Genomic DNA, 22,075 nt, shown 5'->3' with positions numbered 1-22,075 from the left:
TGCGTACTTGTTGATGAAAATGTTGTCCCAACCCCATAACTGAAATTGAAATTTAATTCCAATGTAACCATTTACTATCCTATTTGTTTTTCCTTGACCTGATTTATAGTTCAATAACTGCCAGGCTTTCGTATAATTAATAAATTACAATTACAATTACAATTACAATTAAATTTAAATTTAAATATTAATTTAAAAAAAAAATCCCGAGCAGTTAATTTTTATCGCTTTCGCTTATCCCGAATTTAACGTTTTCAGTAGTGTTTACAAAAAGTGATGTCAACAGTGTTCAGTTTCGTCATCTCGAGATCCAAAATCGGAACATTTTTTTCGGAAGTGATCAGTTTTTGTGTCCCTAAATTCCAAATCCCGATGATCTAAAGTGATGCAATCTCCACCGCCGAACATCGAGCGGGCGTGCGTGGTCGTGCTGGGCGACATTGGCCGCAGCCCCCGGATGCAGTACCACGCGAAAAGTCTTGCCGACAGGCGCTACTTCGTCGACTTGGTTGGATACGTGGAATCCAAACCGCTGGAAGATTTGACGTCAAACCCGAATGTACGCATCCATCCGCTGAGTCCCTTTCCGGAGCTGCACTTACCCGGCCTGGCCAAATACCTGTTCAAGTCGTGCTGGCAAGCGCTAACGCTTCTGATGGTTCTCATCAGCATCCGGAAGCCGAAGTTTATCCTCTGTCAGAATCCGCCGGCCATTCCGACGGTGGCCGTAGTTTCGGTGTACTGTTTCTTTGCCCGGTGCAAAATGATCATCGATTGGCACAACTATACGCACACGATCCTGGCCATGGCGTCCTCGCCGAAGAGTGTAATCGTCCGGTTGGCCAAGGCCATCGAGACGCACTTCGGTCGGAAGAGTGCTGAGAATCTCTGCGTCACCAAGGCGATGCAACAGGACCTACAGGAGAACTGGAATATAAGGTAAGTATTTTCCAACTTGTCTAGCAATTCCTTCGATGTTTCTTTTAGGTATTTCTTCGGTAATTTGATAATTATTCTTCCGACAACTTTTTAGGAATTCATTCGGCATTTTTTTAGGAGTAAATCTTTCAAGTAAATTTTACTCAAGAAAATCTTCAAAAATCATTCTTAAGTTCCATCATTAAGGGCCGATTTCTTCACCCGGGCTTAAATTTTAAACCAGGCTTAGCAAAATTTTAAGCCGGGCTTAACATTTTTTCGATTTCTTCAACTCGGCTTAACCACTAAACCCGGTTTAATAAAGCTACGGTTTACGTTAAGTGTGGCTTATCTTAAGCGGTGCTCTGAGGGGGCTTAGCAGCGCTAAGCCAGGCTTAAGCCAAAAATTGCAGAGTTTGGGTTTCTTCACCTGCTTCATGGTAAAATTTTTGAAACAGCAGTCAATATTTTTAAAAAACATTATATAGTATGTATACAATTGTAAAACGTTTGGATACGGATGGAGGCGATGATAAAGAGAATGATAATCTACAGCCGGTGCGTCGTCAATATAAAATATTCAACATCGGTTTTTGGGACAATCAAGTTTTTACATTAGATTGAAAGTCTTCAAAAAGGCACCGTGTTGATACTTTTGGAAATTTGTCATCCTGATTTGGAAGTCGAAAGTACATTTGCATTGAAGTTCTATTTATTTGAAGTCAAGTCCTTCCATAATTTCAGGTCACAATAAACATATTTTTTTTCTCTTATGGTTCAAGACATATGTATTATTTTTTTAACAAACAAAATTGGGATGACACTCAAAAAAAAAATTCTTCTGATAACATTTTATACACTGATTTCTTAAAAAAAATTAGTTCAAAGCACGTTTAGCCCATCGAATATTTAACATTTTGACTTATAATTCTTAATATAAAAAGTATTATTCGAGGTGTACTTCTAAACATGACTTATTTTGAATACCTAATAGGGTGACGTTGGATATTATCGGCAGGTTTGTGCTCTTCGTCGTAGGGGGTGTTTGTCGGCCAAAATGCCTGAAACATGGGCATATCATTCAGCTCACTTTGGAAGGATTTGAGGCCAACTTTGAGTTCAATAAGTTTCAAAAAAACCCCCATGACGAAGAGAACAAAACTGCCGAAAATACGTAAGTTCCCATATCTAAAAATGACGCAAGTGGATTTTAAATCTTTTTGTAAATCAGCAGTATGAAATTTGATTTATACTTGCCGGATCACAACGGACTCCAGTGGTTAAGGCTATGGATCGCCAATCCGGAGACGGCGGGGTCGATTCCCGTTCCAGTCGAGTAAATTTTCTCGACTTCCTGGGCATAGTGTATCATTGCACTTACCTCACAATATACAAATTCATGCAATGGCAGGCAAAGGAAACCCTTCAACTAATAACTGTGGAAGTGCTCAAGGAACACTAAGTTGAAGTTAGGCAGGCCAAGTCCCAGTGGGGACGTAGAGTCATAAAGAAGAAGAAGAAAAGAAGAAGAGATCACAACGGACTAGCTTTTCGTACTATACCAAACAATGGGGCACGTTCGGTGTAGGGTTGTACTAGATTTGTAGTAATGAGCTGAATTTTAGTATGGTGAGAAGGTCAGATCTCTGTTTCTGCAATAAAATGGTACACAAACCGTGGGTATTATAATTCCTTGCCTAATGTGATGCTGTTTGAGCAAAACTTTGGATAACTATGTTGTTTACTTTGCGAGAAATAGAGAAAACAACAACACTGTTGCCTAAAGTTTTGCTCAAACAGCATCAAACTAGGCAAAGAATTATAATACCCACGCTTTTTGCACCATTTCACTGTAGAAACGGAGAATTGACCTTCTCACCATACTAAAATTCAGCTCATTACTACAAATCTAGTACTTCGCCGATTTGTCCTATTGCAATATGATTCATAATGCAACTGAATTCGGTTGTACATATTATGAATCGATTCATAATGATCATAATGCAATTGTTTGATCCACAACCATCATCGTATTAATGCATTTTTATATTAAAATCCTAAATCTTGTATGGGCCGTAACGCACGATCATATTTTCCTTTCCTTAAGAGCGTTACGTATTTTGTGAACGGCACATAAGCATTTTTAAAATAAAGTATTTAAAAACACCAACGAATGGAATAAAAGTGGAATAAACTGTTTCTATTGAGGGATTTCAGTTTCTACTTGAACTTGAACTTTGCTATGGTTTTCATACACAGTTCAAAATTTTAAACATATTCGAAAAATGGTCTGGACGCTGGAGTATCTCACGACCAACACATTTTCAAAAACTCACTATCGAAATGCAACTCTAACAGGGCGATAATGGAGATTATTTATTAGAAGGCGAATCTGGATATCAAAGCATAAAATCAACATTGCAACGCCTTTGCTGCAATGTGGCACTGGTGGCACTCCCATTTTGTACAATGAAAGGCAAATTTTAACACCCTACAACGATCATATGGAGTAGGTACTAAATCGAAGATCTTCGATACTAACGTTGGGTAAAATACGTAAAATATCAACACTATAGATAGTTCATCGTTGTTAATTTCCTTCTGCATCCGAAAAATTTACCGATTCCGCTTTTCCTTACTAAAATTTCAGCGGATGTTTTGTTGTTGTTACTCCATACTGCATATAACGGGCATTTCAAAATATTGGCGGCTTAAAATGACGTTTCCATTGGAAAGTCACTGGAATGATATGGGAAATTTCGTTAAGCTTGGCTTAGCGTAAGCCATCGCCTTCATTTGCTAAGCCGATGTGAAGAAATGCAAATATTTAAACCTGGCTTAAGAATTTGGCTTAACTTTAAGTGTGGTTTAAGATAAACCAGGCTTACGTCGTTAAGCCGGGTAGGTGAATAAATCGGCCCTAACTCGTTTAAACGGGTCTGTGTCATTTGGCATAAGGCCGTTTGGCAAAAGGTCACTTGGCGTAAATACATTTGGCATAACGGTCATTTGGCATAATGGACACTTGGCATAATAAAGAAGGGTGCATTATTATGCCAAGTGGCCATTATGCCAAATGGCCGTTATGCCAAATGGCTTTATGCCAAGTGACCTTGTGCCAAACGACCTTATGCCAAATGACTTTATGCCAAATGTCCCGCTCCCCGTTTAAACATAGGTATTTACTCTAGATGTCTTCAATGTGAAGACATTTCAATAACAAATTTTGAAAACAACGTATAATCAATGGTGTAGCATTGATTATACGTCGTTTTCAAAATTTGTTACTGATTTGAACTTCTGTGAAGACATTTATTTTTGTGAAGACATATTGAAGACATTTCAAATTAAGTGAAGTCTTTTGAAGACTTTTGAAAGCTTAAAAATAGTATTTCTAGACGAACACTTGAAAAGGGCCTATCTGCTTTTTGTAAACAAACATGTTTCTGTCTCTGCAGGGCCCATCTGCATCCATCCACGCACATCAACACCCTTAAGAGATAGCTTGAAGAACACTCTTTCTGATACGGGATGAATGACCCATAAAAGGTTAAAATCCCTGGTAATAAACAAACAACAACTCTTTCTGATAAGGGTGTTGATGTGCGTGGGTGGATACAGATATGTAGACCCTACAGAGACAAAAACATGTTTGTTTACGCAAAGCAGATACGCCCTTTTCATATGTTCGTCTAGATTTATATTTTTGATCCAACCCAATAATTCAAATCTTGGAACAATTTCAGTTGAAATGCGTTTCAATTTTTGTTGATAAAAACTAACAGATTCCTACAGTTTCTCAGAAATTCCTCCAGGAGTTTGCCGAGAATTTATTCACAAGTGCCTTGGGAACTCCTCTATTAGTTCCTAGGAAATTCCTTAATGTTTTCCTCGGAAGGAGGAGAAGAAGTTCCTCGGGAATTGCTCCAGAAGTTCTTCGGGTTCCTCCAGAAGTACCTCAGGAGTTCCTTGTAAATCCCTTCATGAACTTCTCGCGAATACCTCTAGGAGCTCCTCGCAAATTCCTCTATGAATTCCTCGGGATTTCCTTCAGGAGTTTACCGAGAACTTCTTCAGGAGTTCCTCGGGAATTGCTCCATGTATTCTGCGCAATTTCTTCAGGAGTTCCTCGGGAATTTCTCCAGGAGTTTCTCAAGAATACATCCAGGAGTTCCTCGGGAATTTCTCCACTAGTTCCATGGAGATTATTCCAGGAGTTCCTCGGTAACCTCTTCAAGCGATTCTCGACTATACCTCTAGAAGTCCCTCGGGAATTTCTCCAGGAGTTCCTCAAAAATTCCTCCTGGAGTTCCTCGGGAATTCCTCTAGGAGTTCTTCAGGAATTCCTCAAGGAGATCCACAGCAACCCCTTCAGAATTTCGTCGAAAATTCCTTTAGGAGTTCCTCAGGATTTCCTCCTCCTTAGGGCCCATATAGCCGAGGCGGTAAACGCACGGGTATTCAGCATGACCATGCTGAGGGTGACGGGTTCGATTCCCGGTCGGTCCAGGATCTTTTCGTAAAGGAAATTTCCTTGACTTCCTTGGGCATAGAGTATCTTCGTGCTTGCCACACGATATACACATGCAAAATGGTCATTGGCAGAGGAAGCTCTCAGTTAATAACTGTGGAAGTGCTCATAGAACACTAAGCTGAGAAGCAGGCTTTGTCCCAGTGAGGACGTCACGCCAAGAAGAGAGAGAGAGAGTTCCTCAGGAATTCCTCTAGGGATTCATCGAAATTCTTCCAGCAGTTCCTGAGGAATTCCTCCATAAATTTCCCAAAAAGTCCTCCAGGAGTTACTCCTGAATTGCTTCAGGAGTTTGCCGAGAATTTCTTCAGAATTCCTCCAGAGATTACCTGGGAACTTCTCTAAGATCTCCTTTACGAGATACTCGGGAATTCCTCCAGGAGTACTTAGGAAATTCTTCCAAGAGTTTTACAGAAAATCCTCTACGAGTTCCTCGCGATTTCTACCAGGAGTTCCTCAGGAAGACCTCCAGGAGTTTCTCGAGAATTCCTAAAGAAGATCCTTGGGAATGAATTAACTCAGAGGTTCCCAAACTTTTTGCTATCGCGGCGCCCTTTGACATTTCCAAAAATGTCGCGGCGCACCAAAGTTTTAACAAAGGTTTTTTTTTAATTTTGGGCAACTTTCACTTTACAGTGTGCAAGACAAAATCGTAAAACACTTCTCTAATATCATGTTTTCAGAATTCAATATTTGGAAACTAACTATTTTTTTAAATTAATTTCTCAAAGATAGTTGAAATATTTGTAAGAATTCAAAAATCATGTTGATTTCATCATAGAAATTTTAAAAATAAGAAGAAACTCAGATGTACAGGTAAAACAAGCTGCTGAATTTCAACAATTCAGCCAAAAATTCTAAAGCGTTTGCAATAATTAAAGAATTCTTATTGAATGAAAATGACTACACAGAACTTGATCAAAGCTTCAACTTTTTGCGGAAATTGCAAAGCAACACTTTTATGTTTTTTTTTAATTCCGACAAACTGGGACACATGAAGAGATTGTAAAGACATGCCAGGTGGACTTTGATTGAACTTATTTTCATAAATTTCAACTTAACCCTTTGGGCCTGGATTGGCCATATACATATAACTATATTGATAAAACCGAGCATAACAAACTTATTCGAGTTCTGCGAGGTTGCGGCAGTACTGATAGTCCGGTTCAAAAAGGTCAAAGCTAGCTCTTCACACTACCAGATCGGCAAACCTGCATGCCACTAAGCTGTTCCGAAGACCTTGTAATTATTCTGAAAAGAACGTAAATAATGTTCTTGAAATTAAAACTTTGGACAATATGTAGTAAAACCAAAAGCTAAACTGAAACTTAAGAATTAGAAAAATGGTTTCAAAAACTTGAAATTTAAAAATGTGGTTTCAATTGATATGTTTAAAAAGGATACCAGAAATCTTATTGAACAATTGAAGAGTAGGAAAGATTAAAAAAAAAGTGAGCGACACTAGTTTCACTAATAAAAAAAAAATAAAAGTTTTCCGCAATACAAATAAAGAGTTTGTTTTTTTTTTTTGTTTCGTCACAAAAGCCAAAATCCTGAGGCGCACCTGGGAAAGGTTCACGGCGCACCAGGGCGCCGCGGCGCACAGTTTTGGAAGCACTGAATTAACTACATCGGCTGTTTTCCTACTCTCCGCATCGACCAATGTGGCGCTAGCTTCTATGCGCGAAAAATCGCTAAAAGTAAATCGAAAAAATATTGTATGGCGAATAGCATCTAAAGGCAAATTAATCGAAGTGGAATACATTATTCGAAAAAATATTTGGTAGTGGTTGTGCACAATGGTGACTACTATTAAGCCTACCAAATAGTAAAAGCTTTCTATTTCAAGTAATTCAAGATTAGATGCTTTTCACCATACAAAATAAAATGGATTTACTCCTGCTGATCAACTGTGGCTGCGCGCAAAGCGGGTAGTCCATTTCTCCAGGAGCACCTTGGGAATTTATCCAGGAGATCCTCGAGAATCCCTCTAGCATTTTCTCGGGAAAACTTTCACGGAGGAGGATTTTCAGGAGTCTATCAGAAGTTCAACTTCGTCGGTGGTTCAACTGGATGTTCCTATGGATACCTCCAGGAACTCTTGACGAAATTTCTGAGGAATTCCGGGAGCAATTTTTGGAAACTTATGGAGGAATTCCCGAGGAACTCTTGGTGGAGTTCCCGAGGAATTTCTGGAGGAATTTCTGAAGAACTCCTGACGATTTCCAGGAGGAATCCCTAAAGATCTTCTGGAGAATTACCCGAACATCTTTATGAAGAAGATTTTCTTGAATAATTCTCGAGGAACCACTGAAGGAATTCCCGAGGACCCGAGGAGGAATTCTTGAATAACTCGTGAAGGAATTCCCGATGAATTCCAGGACAATTTCCTGAGGATCTTCTGGAGGTATTTCCAAGGATATACTGGTGGTTTTCGAATTTCCGAAACATTCCGGGAGGAATACCCGTGGAACTCCTGGATGACTTTTCGGATTTCTTTGTAGAATTCGTGGAAATAAATACGAGGAACTTTTTTAGGAATTTTCGAGAAAAACCATGAACAGTACTATAGGGAACACCTGAAGTGTGTAACCGTTTGGTTACAAATTGTTGATTTTTGTTTTTTTAATATGTTGTAAGTGTCGGACCCTTCACGTTTCTTGTGTAAAAACAGAAGGAAATACCACAGAAGTGATAGGGTTCAGTATCGCTGTGAATATATTCGTCGGCTACCAATTTCAAAACATGGCTGGCTGAATGCTAAAATTAAAATTAAGTGGAATGACGGAATGGGAGAAAAGTAAATTGTAGCGGCCATTGCCTAAATTTGGCCTCTTAGAAATACTCAGGCGTCCGTGTGCTGCAGACGTGTTTTTTAGTGCAGTGATAAGGCAGTTGAGAAAAGTCTTAATTTTTTTGCAGGAATTTCTAAAGAACTGATGGTGGAATTTTCTTGGGATTCCTGGATGAATTTGCGAGGATCTTCTGAAGGAATTTTTGTAGAAATAAATCCGAGGAACTTCTTTAAGAATGTTGGGAAAAACTGAAATATTCGAGAGAAATCCTGAGCAAACCATGCATCATTGCCTGAGGAAACTATGCATCATTGCTGGAGGACTTCTTGGGGAATTCGAAGTAAATTTCATGGAAGTTCAAGGGGGAATTTTAGAATAATTTATGTTATTATTTTCATTAAAATCATGGAGAAATTCCTTGGGTAATCCTGGGGGAATTCTACCCTAAATGCCGCATAAATTCTTCTAAAGCTTCTTGAGGAAATTGCATTGTATTCTTGGGGAAGCCATGGACGAATTCCCGAGAAACTCTTGGAAAATTTCTCGAAGACTCCTGGAGAAGTTTAAAGCCTGTATCCGCAATATTTGGGACACAGAAACACAGCTGTAACTCTGCAATAGATACATTAAAATTGCTCAAATTTTGTCTAAAAATATCTTAAGATGTGTTCATTTCACCTATAAAATTTCATGTAAATCGGTGCAGTACTTTTTGTTGTACCAACCAAAGAGTAAAATGTGCGCCATTGAATTTTGTACAGCCCCAAGTTTTGCTTGTCAGCGCTGTAACTTTTGAATTTGACAAAGGAAATGGCTGAAATTTTGAACACAAATCTCTCAATCTACATTTGTTGCATGGGCAAAATTTCAAAAAAATCGATGTTTTGGGACTGAACGTGATTTTAGCCTCTCAGACAGCAATTAGTCAGCACCCTTTATTGTTTCGATTGTACTATTTTATCGGCTTTTCGGGCCCGTATGAAGTTGATCACCAATATTAACTTCTTTTCCCGATCAGCCTAGATAGCTGTGTAGTGTCGGTAGCGGTTAGTTCAACTGGCTAAGAATAGCACTACGGACCGCCTGTTCCAGTGGTAGGAATCCACTAATCAGGTGAACCCTAATTCATGGTGTTATGCGGCTTTACGAATGGTTAGGGGGGTCTTATAAAAACCTAATCGCAAACGGAGCCTGTGGAGTACCAGGGCACCCTCCACAGTATTTGCCCTTACTGTGCTAATCGGAGCAATAGCGCGGTGGACCTTGTGTTTCTCCGAGACAATCAGCTGCCCTTCTTCAATCTCATACTTGAGGCTGAATAAGGGCGGGATTATGAAGATGTTATTAATTAGTTTAGATTTTCACCTATATGGTTTCGCATTATGCGTTTTACACAGTGTATTCTGTGCATCCTCGCCTTTGGCGCACTCAAATCGATACCGATCTGGCTTTATTGTTGCTGTTCTTTTTTGTGCTGTGATTGTTAAGAGTTTAATCTTGCCTAGTTTGGGTAGTGGCTACGGTTAGGATAGCTCAGATCAATCTTCAGCACAAAAGAACTTGTAGTTATGATTCTTTAGCTTCGGCTCGGAGTATCATAACTTTAGAATCGATTGAATGGGCACTTAATAGCTTTGCTCCTTTCAAATCTCCTGGGGCAGATGGGATTTATCCTATTTTGCTTCAGAAGGGATTTGATCATTTCAAACATGTTTTAAAACAACTACTTGTTTGCAGTTTTGCTACAGGGTATATTCCCAAATCCTGGCGGGATATTACTGTGAAGTTTATTCCGAAAGTGGGTCGCGCGTCGTATGAAGAAGCAAAGAGCTTCAGACCTATCAGTTTGACCTCTTTTCTTCTGAAATGCTTAGAACGCATAGTCGATCATCACATCCGTGATGCTCATCTGACCAATGTGCCTCTTCATGTGAACCAACATGCTTACCAATCTGGAAAGTCCACTGTGACTCTTTTACACAAAGTTGTTTACGATATCGAGAAGGCATTCGCTCAAAAGCAATCATGCTTGGGTGCTTTCTTAGATATCAAGGGTGCCTTTGACAGCGTGCCTTTCGATGCCATATTGGAAGCCGCACGGGGTCATGGTATATCTCCAATGATTTCCAATTGGATTCACCAAATGCTCAAAAACCGATATCTCTTCTCGACATTGCGTCAAGCGGCGATTAGGAAATTGAGTGTTTGTGGATGCCCCCAAGGGGGAGTCTTATCACCACTTTTATGGAATCTCGTAGCAGATACGCTATTGAGGCAACTCAATAATAGCGGTTTTCCTACTTATGGTTTTGCCGACGACTACCTAACATTGTTAGTCGGTATGTGCATCAGCACCCTTTTCGACCTGATGCAAAACGCTCTTCAGGTAGTTGAGGGTTGGTGTCGCCAATATGGCCTTTCGGTAAATCCGAGTAAAACATCTATTGTTCTTTTCACGGAAAAGCGAAACCGTAATGGTGTTCGAACTTTACGTCTCTTTGATTCTGAAATAAATGTGACTGAACAGGTAAAGTACGTTGGAGTCATTCTTGATTCCAAGCTTTCCTGGACACCTCATGTTGAGTTCAGAATCAAGAAAGCTTGTATGGCCTTCGGGCAATGCCGGCGAACCTTTGGTACAACTTGGGGTCTAAAACCCAAGTATATCAAATGGATCTACACAACTGTTGTTCGGCCAATATTGGCCTATGTGGTGGCAAAAGGGCGAAGTGAGAACGGTCCAATCAAAGTTAGGCCATCTCCAAAGGATGTGCTTAATGGCGATGTCTGGAGCGTTCTTTTCAACTCCCACGGCAGCGCTCGAAGTTCTCTTTGACGTTGCCCCACTACACATTCATCTCAAACAAGAAGCACTTTCTTGCACTTACCGCCTATGGGTACTCGGTTTACTAGAGGAAACTCCTGTGAACCGCAGTTCAACACACACTTCGTTGTTTCCACTTTTGGTGAATTGGGACAAAGTTGTCCTTGCTCCAAGTGATCTTACAATTGCTTGTAATTTTCCATATAGGACATTTTCCACGAAATTCCCTTCCCGGGAAGAGTGGACATCTGGTTATCTGGAAAGAAGTATTTCAGACGGCATCGTATGTTACACTGATGGCTCCCTTCTCGAAGGTCGAGCAGGTGCTGGTGTTTATTCTCGTGAGCTAAGGCTGCATCAGTGTTATTTACTTGGCAGACACTGCACCGTTTTTCAGGCCGAAATCTTTGCTCTTATGTGCGGAGTGCAATCAGCACTTCAGCAGCACGTAATGGGCAAAGTAATATACTTCTGTTCAGATAGCCAGGCTGCTATTAAAGCACTTGCTTCGGCCAACTCCAGGTCGAAGATAGTTATCGCTTGTCGAACTCAAATTGAGGAGCTGAATTCAGCAAACGCTGTTCACCTTGTATGGGTACCTGGCCATTCTTCCATCGCTGGAAATGAATTGGCTGATGAGTTAGCTCGCTCTGGAGCATCACATGACTTCATTGGCCCTGAGCCAGCTATTCCGGTATCCAAGTGTTGGGTGAAGCTTCAGATTGACACCTGGGCTGCCACTCAGCACAAACAATACTGGAATAGTTTGGAGTCATGTCGTCAAACAAAATTGTATTGTACTGAGCCATCTCTAGTGGTGGCAAAGTATCTAACAAATCTGTCAAAGCAGAATTGCAGCATGCTGGTCAAAGCATTGACTGGCCATTGCCGACTCAGTTATCACATGGCGAATATTCAGCAAGCTGATTCATTTGCATGTGATAGCTGTGAATCTGATTATGGAACTTCGTATCATTTAATATGTAACTGTCCAGTTTTTGCGCAATTGCGTTTCCGAGTACTCGGGAAACACTTATTAAGTGAAACTGACTTCAGAAACCTGAATCTTCAGGACGTTCTGTTGTTCTTGACCCGCTGTGGTAAAGAGCTATAGGCTCTCTTTACGCTTTATGCATTATCACAGTGCCCTTCTCAGGGCGCTGTTCGAACCCATTGTGGCACGCTTATGCGTTATTACAGTGTCCTTTTCAGGACGCTATGTGAACCCATTGTGGTACGCTTTTGCGAGTATGACGATCCTATTCCCTTACCTGTCCTTTCCCATGTCCTATCCTTTTTCCTTCCCTTTTCCGTCAGGTAAATGATGAATAGGCTCGTGTTCATGGCGATGGCACAAATTTCCCGAATGGAGGAGAACGTGCCTCTAGAGCCGACCTACTGATACCTGATACCTAGTGCAGTGATAAGGCAGTTGAGAAAAGTCCTAATTTTTTTTGCAGGAATTTCTAAAGAACTGATGGTGGAATTTCCTTGGGATTCCTGGATGAATTTGCGAGGATCTTCTGAAGGAATTTTTGTAGAAATAAATCCGAGGAACTTCTTTAAGAATGTTGGGAAAAACTGAAATATTCGAGAGAAATCCTGAGGAAACCATGCATCATTGCCTGAGGAAACTATGCATCATTGCTGGAGGACTTCTTGGGGAATTCGAAGTAAATTTCATGGAAGTTCAAGGGGGAATTTTAGAATAATTTATGTTATTATTTTCATTAAAATCATGGAGAAATTCCTTGGGTAATCCTGAGGGAATTCTACCCTAAATGCCGCATAAATTCTTCTAAAGCTTCTTGAGGAAATTGCATTGTATTCTTGGGGAAGCCATGGACGAATTCCCGAGAAACTCCTGGAAAATTTCTCGAAGACTTTTGGAGAAGTTTAAAGCCTGTATCCGCAATATTTGGGACACAGAAACACAGCTGTAACTCTGCAATAGATACATTAAAATTGCTCAAATTTTGTCTAAAAATATCTTAAGATGTGTTCATTTCACCTATAAAATTTCATGTAAATCGGTGCAGTACTTTTTGTTGTACCAACCAAAGAGTAAAATGTGCGCCATTGAATTTTGTACAGCCCCAAGTTTTGCTTGTCAGCGCTGTAACTTTTGAATTTGACAAAGGAAATGGCTGAAATTTTGAACACAAATCTCTCAATCTACATTTGTTGCATGGGCAAAATTTCAAAAAAATCGATGTTTTGGGACTGAACGTGATTTTAGCCTCTCAGACAGCAATTAGTCAGCACCCTTTATTGTTTCGATTGTACTATTGAAAGTACTATACCAATAATCATCAAATTTTGCAGGCAAAATATACACATAATAAACTAGCTTCCGGGAAAATTTCATGAAAATTGGCAGAGAAATTCAAAAGTTATGAATAGGCAAAAATCGCACATGAAAAACACGAAAAATTTTCACTAACACTCACCCCTATCAACACCAGTAGCTTTCAAACCAATTGGTCAAAGTTGATGAAATTTTGCAAGAAAGTGTCTCTATAAGTATCATAACTGATAACGAAATTTCATAATTGAGGCGGTTAGAAGCACACCCCTCTGCTAAGTGACCAAAAATTCAAAATTGAGATAAATAGCGTACGTGATTCTACGAGATCAGCTTTGGTTGTTGCCAAAGACCCGTAATTTTTAAAAATGTTTGAGCAAGTTTAAACATTGATTGAAAATATGACGCTTAACCGTTGAGGAGATTTGCTTGGAGGCAGAGGGGTGTAAGTAATTTATTATATTTACATGAAGTATTGAATCAATTTTTTTTATGATTGATTGTACATCATTGATCTCGTTGAATATGGTTTATGTCATAGACCCACGACGCACTTGGCGAATGTGTTCTTAAAAATGTTGAAATCGCATTGAACCTGTTGTTCCAATATAACTGTTCAACATTTTTTCAATCAATTTAAATTCTCTAGTTAATAATGGCAGTGATGGTATTCTACTAGTTCGAGTCTTACTGAGAGGAGAAGTAACGTTTTCGTCATTTTCACTTCTCATAATCCATTTCTCACTCACGCCAGTATTTGCGAAGTCTAGCTTTTGGAATAATGTAAAACTTTCACTCGACTGGCTAAGCCGCAAACATCGATAGCGAATTAATTGACTGATATTTTTGCTGAACTTTTTCACACAAAAAAGTGACAATATCACCTTCTTTTCGTTGCACATCGTGAGTACGAATGACGATAATGTACCAATTAAGATTACAACACTGCATTTTATTCACAATTGTTCATTCCAAAATTTAGGATTTTATGACGATCATGGAGATCAGAATTAGGTTATCAATTTGATTACCAAAAATTTGTACAGTCTCATGAATTCAAGCGGTGCTTTGCTAACTAGCCGACGTTTCGGTTGTGTTTGGCAGTCTTCTTCTAGGGAGAAATAGGTCTATTTCTCCTAAAAGAAGGCTGCCAAACACGGATGAAACGAAGGGCAGTTAACAAATTACCGTTTGAAATCGTGAGACGTCCAAACTCCAAATTTCAGTATATACTCGTTGGTAATCACTGTCAGGGACAAGTTTACATACGTAGTATTACACTAAAAGTGCATCATTACGTCGTGTATGGTGTCATTGAGGCTCTGTTTTAGAATCCGTATGATAAATAGTTAGATTTTAAATCGTATTGTTGGCGATTTCCATAATTTGGAAAGATAAAACATGTATTAGTAGCGCACGCCTATCTATTTATACATTTAATAATGAGTTTCTGTCTGTCTGTATTACCCTTATAGACTCGAAAATATCTGAAACGAACGGCGTGAACATTTACATGCCAGTTTTTTTTTGAGCCGGGGAAGATTCTAAACAACTTGACAAATTAACTGGCAAAAGAGGCCCCAATACACATAACGGGGGACTTCTCTATGGAGCTATATATCAAAAAACCGCACAGCCGGTTTATCATAATTTTTATCTTTTTAACATATCAGGTTGAAATGTATTTTTTACATTTAAAAATAAAATAAACTTACATTTTTTGAAAATACTATGATGATTAAGTTGTAGGTCCTTACTGACGTAACAATGATCCGACAAAATGGTCACTAAGGTTTCATGTTTGTGTATTTAAAAAAAAATGTAAGACGCATCACGATAGCGCAGTGTTCGTTCAGGAAGCCTGGGTCATAAAGACCCCAACATCCCACTAGGGTTAAATTAAGGGCTTTTTCTTAATTTGTCCATATGTACTTCATCTGATTTTTGAATTCAGAAAAGTAATAATGCTTCCACATCATCAAAATTAAAGCGAAATTTTAAACATTTTAGGGACAATTTTATTCATAGTAATACTTGAGTCTACATATAGAGTATATGGCCTATTGAGAACTTGTTTGGCGCCAAAGGGGCGTAAGTCAACAGTTTGGTGGTAAAGGGGTGTAAGTGACACTAATCCAAAAAATCAAATTTTCCTATCTGCAGAAAAACAGCGTATATAATGTCTGTTTCCATCTCAGATGGTGGAGTTACTTGATAGTAGAGTGTTCGGGGCGAATCCAAACTTTTTCGAATATTGTTGATTTTTTTGTTAGATGTCAAAGTTTTCGTTCATTATCTCAAAATCAGGTTTTGGTCACTTACACCCCTCTGCTTCTGACCCCCTCAATTATCATCACAGAACTTTGAACTGTAGTGTAAAAGAACCATCTACTATGCGAATGAAAATTGGTCATGAATGTACAAAATGCTTAAAACCACGTCTGTTTGTTTTTCATCCACAGTTAAAAGTAATATATCGATTTTTATGAAATTTGGCACAAATAATAAACATACAACAAAGAGTTCTCAGTCAATTATTTGGTCAATTTTACCGATTCATTACAGAGCTATTAGAGTACGCAATAATAACGACTTGCTCGTACTAAGGTTAGAACAGAAGTGAAAATTTATTTGACATAATCCTTAACTAGCATAACCATGGGTTACTACGATAGGTTTCACAACACTCCTCCTTAAGCCAGTTATGCGATTCCCATGGCTCCTCGATTTCGCTCCAGCTTGATTCGTTGAAGCGGTTTTGTTAATCCGTCAGCTACTTGATCTTCGGTGTTAATATAGTTGATGTTTATTATCCCTCGATCCAGTGTGTCTCGGATGTAGTGGTGACGAATGTCGATGTGTTTCGTTCTTGGAGTGTAACCGCCGTTCTTGGCAATACAGATGGTGCTCTGGTTGTCACAGTAGAGGTCTATCGGTTGCTTCATACCAAACTGCGACATCAGCCCATGCCACCATGAAGCCTCTTGTACTGCAGCAGATAACGCCATGTACTCAGCCTCACAGGTGGACAATGCAACGGTTGGTTGCCTCTTACAGCTCCATGATACCGCTCCGCCTTGCAACAGGAACATGTATCCACTGGTTGACTTCCGGTCGTCCGAGTCAGCGGCCCAATCAGCGTCGGAAAAACCACGTATCTCCTCGTTACCAGATGTTGAGTACTGCAACTTCATCGTTGACGTTCCTCTCAGGTACCGCATTAGGTGCTTGACGGCCTGCCAGTGACTTGGTCCGGGATTGGTGTTGTACCTACTCAGTTGGTTGACGGCGAACAGGATATCGGGTCTGGTGCACTGAGCAAGATACATAAAACATAAGGCACCCTACCGCTTCCTGATAAGGTACCGTAGCCATTTGTTCGGCTTCTTCTTCGGTTTGCGGTGACATTTCCTTCGTCAGTTTGACTGCGGTGTTCATCGGCGTTGATGTGGGTTTTGATTCTTGCATCTTGAAACGGGTCAAAATCGATTGAATGTAGGCTTCTTGATCGAGCGCTATGCCATCCTCCGTACGCGTAATTCGGATCCCCAAGCAACTCTTTGCTGGTCCGAGATCCTTCATGCGAAACATGCCGCTCAGCTTGGCCTTGATTTCGTCCTTCATGTCTTCGTCGTTGGAAAACAGCATCAGGTCGTCCACGTAGATTGCGACAAACAGGATCTTGCCGCCACTAAACTTGTAGTACAAGCACGGGTCGTACCTTGAAGGCTTCAGTCCAAGCTTCTTGAGGGCTGCATCTAATTTCGCGTTCCATACACGGCTCGACTGCTTCAGTCCATACAGGGCTTTGTTCAAACGGCACACCATTGGCCGCTTTCCAGGTTGCTCAAAGCACGGGGGTTGCTGCATATAAATTTCCTCGTCCAGGTCGCCTTGGAGAAAAGCGGTGACCGCTTCCATCTGGTCGACGAGAAGGTTGTGTTTGGCAGCAAGCGCAAAAAGGTACCGAAGAGAACTGTGACGAACCACTGGCGAGTAGGTTTCGTCGTAGTCCACCCCCTTTCGCTGAGAGTAGCCCTTGATGACTAGTCGTGCCTTGTAACGGTCGATGTTCCCGGCAGCGTCGTGTTTGGTCTTAAATACCCACTTGCACTTGATAGCCTTTCTTCCTTCCGGGAGGGTTGTCAGAGTCCACGTGTCGTTGTCCATGAGCGCTTGGTATTCATCACGCATTGCTGTCTTCCACCGTTCGGAGTCGTCACGCGCCAGTGCATCCTGATGGGTGTAAGGATCTTCAGCCGCTGCTGAAATCCTGGCCTCGGAAGTGGACTTTGTGATCCCGCTGAACTGACCCTGGCTCTCGGGTCCGGTGGCATCAGTTTCGTCACGTGAAAAAGGAACCTCGCTTCGGGATGTTGTACCCTCGTTGGACTCACGCTGGTTTCTGGGTCCCGGGAGTATGATGTTTCGTTTCTGAGAAGGAAGGGAACTGGGGAGACCTTTCGTTGGAACTACAAAATCTTTGTACTTGCCTGGAAGTATGTGCTCCCGACCGCTGCGCCTCGACACCTCTGACCTAGGTGGATATGAGTTTTGTCGCGGTGGGAGCACGGGGGTCAAGTTGATCACGGTGTTGTCAGCATCCTCAACTTCACTCAGGGTCGCGTCGTTATCATCGGAGGTTTCATCGTTGACATCGGTGAAGAATTCCTCGTCCTCGTCCTCGCCTGGTACTTCCTCCTGGACTTCATTTGGTGATAGGGATACCACCTCTTCATGCTCCATGAGAATGATTTTCCTGGTCTGACTTGACGATGCTTGAACTGGGACAATCTCACCTTCATTGATGAAGTTCACCTCCCGACTGATGGTAATCGTCTTCGACTTCAGGTTGTACAGCCTGTACCCCTTGGTTTCCTCGTCGAAGCCCGTCAGAACGCATTCTTCGGATTTTGCGTCCCACTTCTTGCGTTTTTGTTTAGGAACGAAGACCATGGCACGAGTTCCGAAAATCCGAACATGGGACAGATCCGGCTTCTTGCCAGACCATGCTTCATCCGGGGTGACATCATGACCTTTGGTTGGAGAACGGTTCAGCAGGTACACGGCAGTAGCAACAGCCTCCGCCCAGAATCCTTTCTGCAGTTGGGCCATGTGCAACATGCACCTAGCACGCTCCACGATGGATCTGTTGGCACGCTCCGCCATTCCATTTTGCTCCGGGGTGTACGCATTTGTTGTTTGGTGGACGATTCCGTGTTTCTTCAAGTAATTCTTGAAACCCGCGTTGACGTATTCTCTTCCGTTGTCTGTCCGGAGTATCTTCAGCTTTCGTCCAGATTGTCGTTCCGCCATTGCGTGAAAATCCTGGAAAGTTTTGATGACCTCAGCTTCCGACTTCGATTTCAAAAAATATGTAATACTATGTAATAGCGGCTTCCCCCAAGCGATTTGGTCTCCATTGGCCCGCAAATGTCAGAATGGACCACGTCGAGTACTCCTTCCGCGCGAGATCCTTGTTTGGAAAACGGATGTCGACTATGTTTGCCCATTGGACATACCTTGCAATCAGCCATGCTTCCTCCAACGATGTTGACACCAGTGACTAGTCCATTGGCCAGGCTGCGCACGCCGTTTACGTTCAGGTGTCCCATCCGGCGGTGCCAGACCTCCAAGCTTCCTGCGGATGAGCATGCTAGAGCGGAGATCATCCTACTCCTTGATCCCATCAATTATGTTCACGTCAAGGAAGCGATGTCGGCGAGAGAAGTTTGGTCGAAGCTGGAGCGGGCCTTCGAGGATTCGGGACTGACCAGGCGAGTCGGGCTCCTCCACAAATTGATCAAGACGGACCTTACATCGTGCGAATCTATGGGCGATTACGTGAACCGGATTGTCTCGACTGCTCATCAACTCAACGGGATCGGATTTGCGATTACGGAAGAGTGGATCGGAACGTTGCTGCTGGCTGGCCTGCCCGACGAGTACCGTCCAATGATTATGGCTTTGGAGAACTCGGGCATACCCATCACTGGAGACATCATAAAAACGAAACTTCTTCAAGAGGTCCAGACGATGACTTCAAGTGATTCGGCGTTTGCAGCCAAGAAGCGAAGCGGAATTTCCGGTAAGCAAGTGAAGAAGTCGGATCCTCCCAAGGGACCGAAGTGCCGGAAATGTGCAAAGTACGGCCATATAGCGAAGGACTGCCGCAGCTCGAAGAAGGACAACGCATTCTGTGCCGTGCTGTCAACGTAGCTAATGACGTACTTCTGTGTCCCGATTATTGCGGATACAGGCTTTATCTGGAAACTTGGAAAGTAATTCCCGAGGTACTTCTGTAGGAATATCTGAAGAGACTTCCCAGTGAACCTAATAAATTGTTGGGAAGCTTTGTCAGGAATCACAAAAAAGAACTGGAGGAATCCCAGAAGAAACTATTGAAGGGATTTCAGACTCTTGGAGGAATAGGGTCCTAAAATTTAAGACGAAATCTCGCTTATATTGAATAATACGATCAAGCATGGTATTCTAATCGGAATTGTACTTTACTCGAACTTGAAAAACAAAGGAATAATGAGAAAATTCGAAATAAGAAAAATGGTAAATAGTTCTACTTTGACATTTGAGGTCAACCTTGTGTGACTGAGCTCGACATTTTTCGCACTGGGATTTCAAAAATGTTCCCATCTGACATACACGGTGAAAAAAATCACTCAAAGTATGTGTTATAAGCTAGGGACGAGACAAAAGGCTAAAAAAATAAAAATTATATTTTTTCAACTACAGTTAATAAAAACGTCAAAAATTGAGTAAATATGTACTCTTGAACCATATATTGTGGTTTAAAACAAGAATCCCGATAGGACTTTAGGAGCCTATTACAACGCCTTTAAGATATCATCACTCAGATCATCACGCATTATTACTTAGTATAGAGGAGCGCAGTGAGAACATATCATAAATTTTTATATTTAACATTAGTTGTATATCAAAGCCACAATATGGTGTGTGAAGACATGTGAAGACATTTCAGCGTGCCTTGCGAAGACATTCAAAAATTTCACCTGGCATCCCTGATCCTATAGGTTTTCCTACGACAAGAGAGCATCCATTAAGTACGTCGCGCCAAAATTGGCACGCGCTCATTCTGAATTCTCAATGTATCTGTTAGCATAGTAAGCCTTCCTTTTTATGTGTAGCAATTAATCATTCTTAGGGCCGATTTCTTCACCTTGGTTTAACCGGTAAGCCAGGCTTACCCATGCAGTTAAACCTGGCTTAACGCTTAAGCCAGGTTTAACTATATGGGTAAGCCTGGCTTACCAGTTAAGCCGAGGTGAAGAAATCGGCCATTAGTTCGCTCCCCTAACCGATCAGTCGAGTTCACTCTGCTATCAGCGCTAATCGACCGAGAATTACATTCTTTGCTTGTACTTCCATTCCAGTGCTACCGTATTGTACGATCGACCACCGCTTCAATTCCATCCTCGAACGCTCGAAGAGAAGCACGCTCTTTTTATGGATCTGGCTAAAATAATCCCACAATTTGCCAGCGCTGAGCTCGACCCCACGGAGGAAGCCCAAGAAGCGTCGGCCTTCACCGTTAAGCTACCATCCGGTGAGGTAAAATACCGCCCAAACCGGCCGGCGTTGCTAATCTCTAGCACCAGCTGGACCCCCGATGAGGACTTTGGAATCCTGTTGGCGGCGTTGGACGCTTACGAAAAGCGAGCCGTCGAAGAATCCGCCCATTACCCGAGGCTGGTTTGCGTTATAACTGGTAAGGGACCCCAGAAGGAGCACTACAAGGCACTGATCCGGGAGAGACCTTGGCAGAAAGTGTCGGTCGTTACTCCGTGGCTTGAGAATGCTGACTATCCGAGGTTACTGGCGGCGGGGGATCTCGGCGTTTGTCTCCATTATAGCTCTAGTGGCCTTGACCTTCCCATGAAGGTCGTCGATATGTTCGGCTGTGGGCTTCCGGTCTGCGCCATGGACTTCAATTGGTAAGACAAAAATCAGTTAATTACAACCTTATCACCCTGGTTTCGGCGTAAGCACGATTTTTTTGCAAAGTTGAAGAAAACTATGAACTTAGGCAATCCCACTTCTCTTCTCCCTAGCATCGGCGAATTGGTCCAACATGGCCAGAATGGATTCGTTTTCAAAACACCCAACGAGCTGGCCAGTCAACTGTGCGACTGGTTCCGGGACTTTCCGGTGAATGTGGCCTTAACCAACCAAAAGGAACGGATCAACCAAAAACTAAAGGAATTCCAGCAACTGCGCTGGGTGGAGAACTGGGACCGCAATGTGAAACCATTGCTCGAGCGGATCTGAATGCGCTTTTCGTGAAAAGCGGCGACAGGTAATTTTCAGTACAATACTTAATCTTTCTGATATTTAACTATTTCGCAGTACCTAAAGAAATAAGACTTTGTTTAGCTAATCAACTGAGCTGCGTTGCATTATTGTCCGAACCATCCTTAAGATTTAATTCTTGAAACATAAACACCCAAGTAACAAAAAGTTTGGATAATATGGCACTTTCATTTAATTTTAATTTATCAACGGTACTTTATGAACTCAATGGCCTTTTAGAGGTTACTCTCTAGGGGCTGTCCATAAACCACGTGGTCATTTTTTGGGAGATTCCGGCTCAACTGCTCCAACGAATGGCCACGCTACCGCCGATTAGCCAGGAGAAAGTGCTAGTGTCCCTCTCCACGAACATCAAC

The 22,075-nt window shown here is 41.6% G+C and overlaps 1 protein-coding gene across 1 annotated transcript; it reads left to right on the top strand.

Moving 5' to 3' along the window:
- The first annotated feature begins 267 nt into the window (after positions 1-267).
- Positions 268-21,790, top strand: LOC115261429 (chitobiosyldiphosphodolichol beta-mannosyltransferase). The gene is made up of 3 exons (XM_029863079.2): positions 268-939; positions 20,783-21,343; positions 21,461-21,790. Exons 1-3 carry the CDS (start codon positions 386-388, stop codon positions 21,675-21,677), a joined length of 1,332 nt encoding a protein of 443 aa, XP_029718939.1. The 5' UTR covers positions 268-385; the 3' UTR covers positions 21,678-21,790.
- Positions 21,791-22,075: the final 285 nt, after the last annotated feature.

This window comes from Aedes albopictus, chromosome 3 (assembly GCF_035046485.1).
Source record: "Aedes albopictus strain Foshan chromosome 3, AalbF5, whole genome shotgun sequence".
NCBI lineage: Eukaryota > Metazoa > Arthropoda > Insecta > Diptera > Culicidae > Aedes > Aedes albopictus.
This window is presented reverse-complemented; position numbering and strand designations above follow the sequence as displayed.